Raw genomic sequence first — 12,686 nt, forward strand, 5'->3', positions numbered from 1 at the left:
ACTCAGAACCGGCTATGGTATAATCAAGGTCACTGATGATACGTGAACGCAGCAGCCGACGCGGCAGTTTTGTATTGTCCTGGGAGTATTTCGATCTCAGATCACGGCGAACCTCTGAAAGGCAGCAGCACTACCGTTTCAGAATCGTTCAGTGTCGCGAGCAGAAAGCTCGCATTAACGTTCCACGAGTAGTTCGCCGCTCGTGACTCGTACGCGATGAGAGCTCTCCGGCTCCTTCTCGTTTTGCAACTGTGTACCCTGTGTACCCTGTGTACCCTGTCGGCCGCTCAACGAACGGAATTAGACAACCCATTCTACTTGCAGCTTTACGGTCAACTTCGTAACATCTTTTTTCGTGTTTTCGGTATGTGACCCAACAGACTTTCGTGAAGTTTAATTGTTCTTCATGACAACGGGAATTGTATTTCGAATGACGAAGCTGCCTGAAAGAAAGTTTGTAAGCATAGTTAGGGGGGCGAGGGTATGGGGTGGTCAATAAATTTGTTGATAAAGTGAAGCTATTTTATGCGAAACGAAAGGGTATTTATACAGAATCGTTGGATTTTTGATACTGAATAATATTTTTAGTAAAACTTCTAACTGATTGAGTAAACGAATTGAATTTTAGTTTCATTATATGGTTTGTGTAAAAAATAGGTGAAACAGTTAACTCTTGTGCGTTGTTCAAGACAAAATTGTATAGAACCTAAACTGTCAATAAAAAAGCGAAAATATTTTATAGGAAGAGTAAAGTAGAAAATTCATCTAGACAATGATGTGTAATTTTCAGTAAAATTTTGAACTGTCATTCAAAGTAAGCAAACTAAATTAGTTTCATTATATGGATCGCGTTAAAAATCGCACTGTTTAGGTCTGAATTTCGTATAACGATTGATAAACTGTCAGTTTTAAGTGAAATTATTTTATAGGGGTAGTAAACTATAAAATTTATTTACGTACACATGCAGGGTGTTCGAGGCATTTACGCTAATCTGACAAAAAAATGTTCGGAACAAAAGTTAATGTGTTCTTTGAGGAAAGAAATTGTATTAATAAAAATATTGAAAAATCTTTTTATACGATAAAAAACGCAAGTATAACCTTGACTATCTTAAATGGCACTACGTACTTTTGACGTTATAGCGTTATGGCTGACGAAGAGACAAATTCAATGACCTACTAGACAATGACATTCGGATAACCTTTACCTTAGAAATTCACGGTAACTGAGAATATAATTTTCCTACGTGTTAATGAAACGTACATGCAGCTCAGGGTTAAGGATACTTCTAAGAGGAATGTCAACAGTAAACATATATCTTTATCTCTTATTTACAGTACACAGTAGTTTATTACGATAACGTTAATACGTATTCTAGGATAAGTCCGAATTACCGAAAGAGATGGACGAGATAGAAATACGTTTATTGAAAACATTTTTTCCAATAAACACATGAAAGAAAAGTTAAAGTGTTAAGGGAAATGAAGAAACCTGAGATTCACTTAGAAGATCAGCATTAGACGATTCATCGTCGTTTTTATTATAGTACAACAAATTCGTTTTCTTATTACTGGATCGAAATTATCTATGAATAAAGCTACGATAAAGTGACTTGTATAAAAAAATAGACATCGTTCAGGTCATTCTGACCCCAATAAAAGTCTACGTAGTTGTAGTGATGTTTCATACGTTATACTTGAGAATCTGACTCAAATCATCGACAATGGTTCTGTTTGCAGCTGGATTCCTCTTTCCTTTGACAGTTTGAACGTGCAGGTATTCGAAAACTATTTAAACTCAAGTGTATACTTTATAGGTTCATGAATTTGAAATAAAATAGCATGTTATTTCAAATAATCCCATTTGAAGTGTGCTCAAAATTTCGTGAAACATAAGATGATTGGTTATTTCCATTGTTGTACAACCTCGATGTTTCTAAGCATTTTCGGTTCCGTTTTATACAATGTACGAGATACTACTGTAGATGCAATGAAAAAGCTGTGAACAAGTGCACATTGGACAGAAACAAAAAAAAGAAGTTAGCAGCATACGTGGTGATTTCCTAGGCGGTCACAACTCGTTACCCATTAAAGTATTGACGGCGTTTAACGCTGTGTTTAACTTCGATGATCGGGCGTTTTGTTCTTGTTTGCAAAATCTCTTTATTATATTAACTAGGTATATAATAAAGCAAAATATTATAAACACAATATTATAAACCTAATTCCAATGTGTTTGTTTAATTTAAATTCGATGCTTGATACATATGTTGATTTTTAAAGGAAAAATGATTAATTACTGATATTAATATAATATTTTATATTATATTATAATATACATTAATAAATATAATAATAAATATTAATATAATTTATAATATATTAATTAATATCATATATATATGATATTAATTAATATACTCTAGGCGACCTCATAATGAATACATAATTTTTGATATAGTATTTTATACTTAAAATTATATGATACATTGTGGTCTCTAATTCCCGTTAAATGTTTGTTTAGTGTACTGCTAGCTATATTGATTCTTGTAAACACTTAATATTAAATCATTAATGTGTTGTTCGATGAATGGGAGTCTTGTAAGTTTGTATAATTTTCGTATTTTCGTGTTTCTATGGGCTAACAGTTTGTAATTTATTGATAATCGGATGAGAATCGAATCATTGCAACGTGAAACGGCAGTTGGCGGAATACAGTTTAGATATTATATATATCATATATATAATATATATAATAATATATATAATATATTATATATATATTATTCGATTTTCATCCGATTACATTTTAAAAATATTTTTGTTAGACATCCATGCAGACACCATTGAAATCTTTAAACCACTTATACAGTAATCCATAATATTTTATGAACACAGGAAATTATAATTTAATATTGATAGTGTCCAACTGTTTTTTAAAATTACAAGAAGATCTGGAGTCGACTCAGTGAGATTTGATGTAATTTTTATTGCAACATGGACACCAATAAATGGATTTATTCAATAATTTTCTATACAGACAGCTTTAAAAGTTTAATAATAAGCCCGTTTAGGTGTTCTAGTGTTAAAAATCTTCTTCATTGTAATTTCTTTCGTTACACAAATATTTTTTTATACATTAGTTCGCCCATCATTGGCCAGTGTTTTCCGTTAATAACGCGTGAACAAAGCCGCGTATTGCAAAAGGAAAAAGTTACTTCAAATGACCTATGGAATTTTCTTAATCTTACCAGGTTTATTAATACAATATATTTGTCATGTGACAGCGAAAAATACTGAAAACAGAAGAATTCATGACGGACCTGCCTTGCCAAATGTCCAGGATGAAGTTCCTCTGAATGTTCCTTTCCCTTGCAACGTAACAGGTAAAGTAATTTATTTCTTTAATACTTCTTATTATTTACGTTACTTTTATCACCAGGAAAAATTTCTTGACAATTCAAATAGAATTGTACAACAATAAATCTATTCACATTTTAATGCTTGAATTTCCTACTTTGTTGCGGTATATAACGGGTGGGAAACTGAAGGCACGTTTTTTCTAAAAACTAATACCAATGGAAATGTTTGTAAAAACATTAGGAAAATATTTTTCGTGACTGAATCTACCACAAGTATGTACATTAAAGCTTTTGCTTTACGGCATTTCCCTAAAATAGCATAAAAACTTAAATATATCAGAAACGAGTTTTAAAGAGTCGTTTTTAAGGGAAAACTATTCGAGTCTACAATAGATTCAGTTAGGAACAAAATATTCCGGTACTTATAGAGACTTTCGATTTACAGCATTGACGCTAAACAGGAATCACTAATGGATGCAAATACTTACAGTTATTTCTACTTAATTTTCTCAATACAATAAATCAGAGTATTAGATACATATTTGCGATGACAAGGAGATACTACATTTTCTGTATATTTCCACTTATACTTGAAATTGAAAATCACGACGAAGTAATTTCACTATGTCATTAATACTAAGACTACCAAACCGGTCAAGTGACTCATTTTTTATTTTACAATTCCTGATATTATAAAAATGTTCTTATGAGAAATTTGTTTAAAGCAGATTTTGTGCATTTATGACAAAAATGAATTGATCAAATACAAAACTATAAAGGCATTAGAAAAATTCAATGACACTGCTCTATTATTTTCAACTTATTAGAAAAGTATTATTAAAAGAGGAAAGACATTTTCTCGTACTTCCAATTAACTGAGACAATTTTTATTTTGCAATCTAATTATTATACATAAGAGAAGGATTATGACAAAAGGTCTAAATACATTCGGCCATATTCCATTCGATATAATGTATAATGCATTTTTTAATTATGTAAGGAAAAAAGCTCGTTCGAAATATAAACAGAACGTATTCAAATTCATCGCTTCTGTTATAAATAGTTCTATTTAACAATTATAAATGCTTCAGACTCGACTGAAAAAAAGAGAACGTAGGATGAGAAGTTTCACCATAGCCTCCTTATTGTCCACGCCTGTTTCTTTGCAACAATCGCTTGTTTTTAACTGTGTCGAACATTATTTCAAATAGTCGTTTAAAAGCGATGCCGAGGTCAGAGGAGTAATTAGTTGATTTTTTAAAAGTGAAACCGACGTCTTTCTCTCTAATAACAGAATATATGAACTTGTAAATTACCTTGAAAAGTTACATTGAAGCAAGTGTTGAATGCTTTGTTACGTAAAACTATGAGAAAAATACACAAATTCCACTTGATAGTTTATATTCATATGAAGTTTTTCCGTTATATTGTAATAAATTAAATAATAATGTAATAATTAAATAACTTAATCCCATTCCTATTGCTGTTCATAATTTTTACAGTTTTTCTCACATTCCAATATTTTTTCTTTACATTGGAGATTGGAGTTACTTTCACGTTTATTTAATTATTCGAAATTTACTACTTCGGTGTTGCTTTATAAATTGTTTTTGATTTTTTTGGTTGTACCATCAACTTTAGTATTTACACTAGTGTTTATATTAAGCCGCAGATTTTTTATAGAATGAAGTTAATACAGCAATGTAAACAGCATAATATGGAACGACATAAAATCAATATGCAAAATGACGTCTTTCCACTATAAAATCTCAATAACAACTAACCTACCATAAAAATATTTGGCGTTTTTACAGTAGAAACCAGAATTGGATATTATTCGAATTGATTCGAATAAATATTTATGTAAAATAATTATACTTATGAATTCTTTTTAGTCGAATATTTTATTCGCATAACACGTAATAAATTATTCTATTTATTCGAAAAATATTTAATTTTTTATTCAATGTTAATTGTTATCCGATGAGATTGTTAAATTATTCGAATATGCTTTTAAGCACATATGTGTTGTAAATACGAATCCTGGAATGTCGAGGACATCCTTTGCATCTGAAGAGAGATTATTTATGCATTATGATGAATCTACTCAAAAGTAACAAACTTTCCGCGATGCAGCGGTTGAATAAAAGTTAATCATAAGAATTATCGTAAGAAATTAATCAATAAATTATGGAAAAACACTATATTCGATTTCGAATTAATTCCTGTACAAGTGGATTCGTATTCAAATAAAAAGTAACCTTTTATTCACGTGAATTTTTATCCCGATAAATTGTTATCTAGATAAATTTTATTGGATTGGATATCTATTTGATAATATCGAATCAAATTTTATTCATTAAATATATTTATATTCGTTTTATTCGCTACAAATATAAATCCTATAAATACATATATGTATACAACGTGTCGATTATTTTTCATCAAGAGTTCTATTATTTTATAGGATCTTTTTTTTCACATACGCGCAGAGAGAGAGAGAGAGAGAGAGAGAGAGAGAGAGAGAGATCAAATACCCAGAACATTCTTAAATTGTCAGAAAAAGAGAGTGTAAACTGTGAAAGAATTTGCTCACATGTTCTATGCTACTAGTTCTAAGTACAATAACTAATTGTAAGTCTCAGTAGCCGAGCGGAAAGTGATTAAACAGAAAAAAATTCAATACTGTTACGAAGAACAAGGATTATAACTTATAGCTACAACATTATGTACAGTATGTAGCCTTCAAAGTAAACTGCATACTTTGCAGATAGCCATCTGGATAGTGAATATGCATATGAGAGTTTCTTCGCAGTGAAGAATTTCCTAGCAACAGTCTCATTACTTCTTTGTCACATTTGTACTTTATGTTATTTAGTTACTTATTTAGTTATGTGACTTAACAAACTATATGCATTGTTTTCTTGTACATTTTCTGTACACTAATATTTAAAATTATAGAACATCCTGAAAAGCACCATTCACTTTCATAAATTAAACGCAAGCGGTAGTGGAGCCGGTTACTGTAACGTGACCAATTGCTGTGCCTTCGGTTTGTTTTCGGGCATAATTGACTTCATATTTATCGAGTTATTAGTACTTATTAATTCATTTTATTCTTTAATTTTGTTTACTTTGTAGTAAAAAAGACATATTAATTTTCGTATCCTTTTATTTTATTTATCTTTAAAAACGATTTAATGTGCCTTATTCTACAAATATAACTTTAATTATGCCCGAAAACAAACCAAAGGCGCAGCAATTAGTCACCCCACAGTAATCAGGGTGACAGAAACGATATAGTTTCTGTTGCATCAAATTACTAGAAGACTATCGTTAAAAATAATGCCGCATATTAATACCTAGTGTTAGATTTCTTATTAGTGATGTATAACGTATTTAATTTTTAATATAATTATGTTATAAACAGGCAGCAGATCTTCGCAAATACCAACTTCTGTTCATCGTCTAAGACCAGGGGATATAGACATAATCGGAGGGATAGGCGATTCTATGACAGCAGGCAATGCAGTCTTCTCGAAGAGCATCCTCGAAATTTTGATTGAAAGCAGGGGTGTATCAGGGAGCTCTGGCGGCCAGGGAACTTGGCGAACTTATACGACGCTTCCGAATATTCTCAAAGTATGTTATTTAGTTACAGTACTAAGACTTTGTACTTGAACGGCGATTGTGCGGCTGATTTGATTTATATAATACAAATGAATTTTAATCTCGGTGATTCGAAAAAGTGGCACCATTTGGTGTCCTCCAAAAAGTTTTTATGAATGCGGGTAAAGTTCTGTTACACCCCTGTGTCGGCTCGTTATGGGGGTGTGGGGAACGATTGAAATGAATAACAGATTTCTCGGGGATCGTCATTCTCAATGTGAAGGGGGGGGGGGCGTTGAATGGGGATTATCAGAAGAAGCGTTCCTCCTCTGGAGTAGTTGTAGCAGAGAAATAGGTGGAAAGCAAGGGGGGGGGGGTTAAGGATCGAACGATTTACGAAGTGCGAAGCCACGCTGCACTTGTTTCGATAAACTCTAGGTGCAGGTATTTTGCACCCTCGACAGTTCGTAGTTGCTGCTTTATTACTCCAAATATTCGCTCGACCTCATTATGTATTATAAAATCGCACTAAAATTGCACGTTACTTTTTGATGCGCTAAGATTGTACGCGCATATTATAAATCTCGTCATCACACGGTGAAGTTACATTATTAATTTAGAACACGCTGCACTATTTAATTATGCCTTGTTACAAGGAATATTTACACACTAGAATGCATTTTTGATTGTGCAGGAATTTAACCCAAAGTTGAATGGCTACGCTGTCGGGGATTCGTATATTACACATGAAGCTTCGCAATTCAACGTCGCCGAGGCTGGTGCAATGTCCCGAGATATGCCTTTCATGGCTGAATATCTAGTTAACCGAATGCGGAAAGATCCGAGGGTTGACATGAACAAACACTGGAAGGTTGTATGCTGAATTTAAATTTTAAAAACAATAACACAGTCAACGCAATATTTCGAACATTTACGTAGACTTTCGCGCAGACTTTCATACTAACAACAAGTGTAATGCGATTAATTTTTATTGAGATGTGATTAATTTATTCTTGACAGATACGTCAAGGAACAAATTTTCTTGATTTCTAGATCTTCATTTTTTGTGAACACTTGAAATAAAGCACATGCAAATATTCTTAACGCAACTAATTCCAAATGCGCAGTCGAATAAAAATTTGACTGAGGGGTACGTACACAAGTATAGTTCTCACGCGACAAGAAAGCACCTTTGTGTTTACATTCCCCCTCTTACTAGCTGTCCCACTATCGCAGCTAATAAGAGGGGGAATGTAAACACAAAGGTGCCTTCGTGTCGCGTAAGGACTATACTTATAATACCATATTTAGAATTGAACCCACATAACAGAAAGAAAATAAGATAACCCTCTAGTACTTTCGCGGAGTAGATTTCTACCCCATGCACAATATTTGTATTCATAACTTCGACACCTATTGCTGCTTTTGTCATTTGGGTAAATAAATAAAATATAGGAGCTAGGTCTCTCTTTCTGTACATTTAGCGAAGTTTATTTTAACTTAAAATCATGTGTTTTAAATTGCCTGTGTTTACAGTTGATTACAATGATGGTCGGAAGCAACGATTTTTGTATCAACATGTGTGGATCTTCTTCACCCTGGTCTATTTTGGAGGAGCACAAAGAAGATCTAGTGAAAACCCTCAGAATACTGAAGGCTAATTTACCGCGGACATATGTTGCTCTGATTTTGTCACCCCACTTGAGAGTGCTTGTCGAGGCTCAAGATAACACCAAAGACATAAATTGTTACATGACAACAAGGTTCGAATGTTCCTGCTTACTTGGCTTGCAATTTCGATCCATGAGAAATGAATATTACAGAATCATGGACAGGTTTGTTCAATTTATCGAATATAATTAATCTAAATACAATCTGCCTTTGGTAATTACCATACTGCGAATCTTTATGTAAATTCTCGTTTTCATGAATTCTTTTATAAAAGTCTGAAAGTGGAAAAGATTTCTTGCACATACTAGGAAATTCCTTATGGTGGGCATAGAGTAGTACTATCACCCGTAGTTAAAATCTCTTATCTACTTACTTAAAAATGATTTTATTAATTTGAAACTTCATTTTTTGGATGAATAGGCTACGATAATTTAACTAAAGAAGGCAGAATAATACAATTAATTTTTGTTAATGTGCACGTTTATTCACATTTCAAAAAATCGTATATACCACAAAGTGATCACATAGCAATTACTTACAATAGCAGGGTCACTTTCGATGACCTTGATCTACAAGGGGTTTCAGCCGCGTTCCTTGTTATTCCTTAAAAGACTTTCCCTTCATGTCTGACCTTGTATGGCTTTTAAGGTCATGGTCATACATATAAATAAATTTGTCTCGACATACTAATGTTTTATTAAATTAAGAACTAAATGTCATCTTCGTTTGCGAAAAATATTGGAGATTTTAAAAATGTACGTACACTATTACGTGGTTTATGCGAAAGAAAAACTTTTCCTCTAATATCTTCTTCTAGCAGTTATCGTTTACAAGAAAGATGTTGCAAGTTATAACTTAAACCACTGCTGCTTTACAAAACTTTTGTTTTCTGATACAATATGGCTCCTATATTTTTTAGTTAGTTAATTAATAATAGCGTTTCTTTGACGTTACGTTTACAGGTGGCACGATTTGGATAGAATAGTTGCAGAGTATCCAGAGTTTCACACGGACGATTTTACAGTAGAAATGCAACCTTGTCTTGCGAATGTAAAGTTTCCAAGGCACAAAGACGGAAATATCGATGAATCGTATTTTGCTGCTGATTGTTTTCATGTAACTCAAAAAACGAACGCGTTATGTATGTACTTGCATATTAGAAATATATTCAAGAATTTCCAGTCAAAGCATATATATATATATATAACACAAATAATATATATGAATAATTATAAAATACAAAATGCGAAATTGATTATTTAACACTAAACCTACCGTGCCGGCATATTGACCGGTTTCACATTTCTTTTTTTTTAAATTGTCCAAGTTACGGAGTCTCCTTCATACAAAATAATTAAATAAATCTTTTAATTCAATCATTAAGATATAAAAAAATATCGAAAAGACTAAATAAATTCAGTCTTGGTATTTTTACGAAGCAACAGACGTTAGTTGTTTCTAATGATCGATAAGATTAGTGTTAACTTGCAATTGTTTTCAGGTGTAGGCAGCCATGTTATTAGTTTGCAATTTATTTTCTCATGTAACATAACAGTAGAGATAGCAAAATGTTCACACAGCTCCTTGCTTTTCCCTTATATTCAACAGGTAATCGGGTTTGTGTCATATTAATTAATCTTGCTTTATTTATTACAAGATGGAAACTGTTTGTGGAACAACTTGATGGAATCGTATGACGAGAAGTCTGACCACTGGCTGCCGTTGTTTCAAAAGTTCCTGTGTCCTACACGAGAAAGACCGTATCTAGTCACACGACAGAATTCCAAGGGCAGTAACAATTTATAAGGCGAGGCCTTTTCTTCGATGTATGCACGCTGTACGATATTGTCATAATGGGCAATGTAAAAGCGTCATTATTTCATATTAGTAATTAATTTATGTATTTAAATGTGCAAGAACGTATGAACTATAGCATCCTAGCGAAAAGTCAGTGGCATCCACTGATGGACGCTGATCAAATATGGGTGGTGTTAATGTTAATGGTTGACATTATAAATTGTAATGTCAAATTACGCGCATAACTGCATATAATTATTTTGGTAATAAGCGGGATTTAAAAAGAGGGCTGTGATTCAAAAGAAAATCAGGAACTATAATTTAAGCGACGATGATACTGAAATCAAAAAATTAATTTATATTCAATCAATTAGTCTATTAGCAGCGAATTGCCATAATTAGTATAATAATTACAAGAAACGTTACTGTAGTGTTATCTTAAGTAGAGCCTTACGTGGAATTTAAATAAATTAAACAAATTACAATTGTAACATGATATTACCCAATTAAATTATTGCTTTGTTTTTAAGTTGAATTTGCACTTGTTTCGAGTATGCAGAATTGGATTTGAACCATAGTTAGATAATGTAAATTTTGAAAATACCTCATCACTGCTCGTGCATGTAATGATACATAATCTACGATCTATAACATAATTTACTATGTCAGCTTATTATGTAAATGACCATTGTGACCCGATTATTTAAAATAAAAACAATATTTTACATCGTAGTCAGTTTTATAGACTTTCATTCTATAGCTCTGCGGCTATCCTTCACACTTGTTTGTAGATTTTTAATTTCTGTTTGCTTGTTAAACTTTCTCCATGCAAATGCACAATCTGACACGAACATGATAATTATACTTTGTGAAATTGTCTATTCGTCTTCATTCTTGCTTCAGTATTATATTTATAATAAGTTGTACAGTAACATATACATTTATAAAACACATTATTTAATACAATGCAATATTTAATATACGTTTAAAAAATCAAGACGACCCTCATCCTTTATTTAAAAATTCTTTTTCGAAGAGTTAAATGTTCGAACAAAAATAAATTAGCGTGTATCCTTAAGCACCTTGCTAATTATTCAAAAATATTGCTAACAATGTCATGCTCGATGATTAGTGCAAGTTTAGATCGAACAGGAATAGGTAAGTAAAACTGTAGATCTTTATGCAAATTTCAATTTTCATAAATTATAAATAATGAAAATATTGATTGGATATTGAAATTCAAAATTCGTAAGTACAATTATAAAAATTATAATGCATCATGGTTTAGGTTTAGTATGGAATGTAATATGTAATATGTAATTAGTAACATGTAATAAATAAAATATGTATTTAGTTTCAAAATTATTGCCTGTCTAACACTATAATTTTTTTTGCAATTTATTTAGTTACTTATTCGTTATATAAAGCAATTATTTTTATAGAATTTCATGGTTATTTTGTCCCATAATAAAGCCAAGTTTATCGTTAGCGTCTGTGCCAAAATAAACAATTTACATCATAAATTGGCCAAATGGCGAACGATTAAATTGCAAATTTCAAAAATTTCATGCTTCCTTCGGTAATTTTCTATCAAAAGAAATATAACAAACTAAAATAATGATACATGTGTATAATTGTAACAATTTCGGAGCAGTCGGTCAATTAGATTTGACGCCTTATCTCAAAAGTTATGTGTTTGTATTTAAACATACCTTCATTGCAGTTATAAAGAATTGCTTATGTATGGCGAAAATGTAGCTAAATAAATTACAAACAAATTACAACACTACACATGTCACAATTGATTATTAAATTTTGTAATGTTTACTAAGGGATCATTCTAACAGGAGCCATACTAGAATTTTAATAATAAACAGGTGCGTTATTGTGAAGAGAAACTATAGAGAGATTAAATATGATGCACGTTCTTGGCGCCAATGCAATACGTACACTCCTATTCATAAGTATCTGGACACCTAGCAAATTCGTATAAATTGTACATTTATATTACAAAAATATAAATATCTTTTAATAATGTTCAATAACAGACTGTAGATCTTTGTGCAAAATAATAATTACCTGCACAAATTGCAGTACATAGGAACAAGCACAAGTATTTTTCTTTCTTTGATAATTTCAATAAGTTGTAATCAACGTTCTTAGTTTATTCAGTTTTGACGACAGTATATGCATAATATATGTTATAAAATTGTCATCACCAGAAGATTTCAAATGAATTCAATAATT

At 31.6% G+C, this 12,686-nt stretch overlaps 1 protein-coding gene across 1 annotated transcript; it reads left to right on the plus strand.

The window, feature by feature from the left end:
* The first annotated feature begins 106 nt into the window (after positions 1-106).
* On the plus strand, positions 107-11,171 carry LOC117225488 (phospholipase B1, membrane-associated). The gene is made up of 7 exons (XM_033479082.2): positions 107-364; positions 3,288-3,386; positions 6,793-7,004; positions 7,666-7,842; positions 8,508-8,806; positions 9,605-9,783; positions 10,300-11,171. The coding sequence occupies exons 1-7, from the start codon at positions 217-219 to the stop codon at positions 10,446-10,448; spliced, it is 1,263 nt and encodes a 420-aa protein (XP_033334973.2). The 5' UTR covers positions 107-216; the 3' UTR covers positions 10,449-11,171.
* Positions 11,172-12,686: the final 1,515 nt, after the last annotated feature.

This window comes from Megalopta genalis, chromosome 2 (assembly GCF_051020955.1).
Source record: "Megalopta genalis isolate 19385.01 chromosome 2, iyMegGena1_principal, whole genome shotgun sequence".
In the NCBI taxonomy this organism is placed as follows: domain Eukaryota; kingdom Metazoa; phylum Arthropoda; class Insecta; order Hymenoptera; family Halictidae; genus Megalopta; species Megalopta genalis.

Bases quoted from the DNA above. Each gene is read 5' to 3' on its own strand.
- LOC117225488 (XM_033479082.2), top strand. From the start codon at position 217: ATGAGAGCTCTCCGGCTCCTTCTCGTTTTGCAACTGTGTACCCTGTGT. The intron at 7,005-7,665 runs GTATGTTATTTA...TTGATTGTGCAG, and splicing joins CGCTTCCGAATATTCTCAAA to GAATTTAACCCAAAGTTGAA. The intron at 9,784-10,299 runs GTATGTACTTGC...ATTTATTACAAG, and splicing joins TCAAAAAACGAACGCGTTAT to ATGGAAACTGTTTGTGGAAC.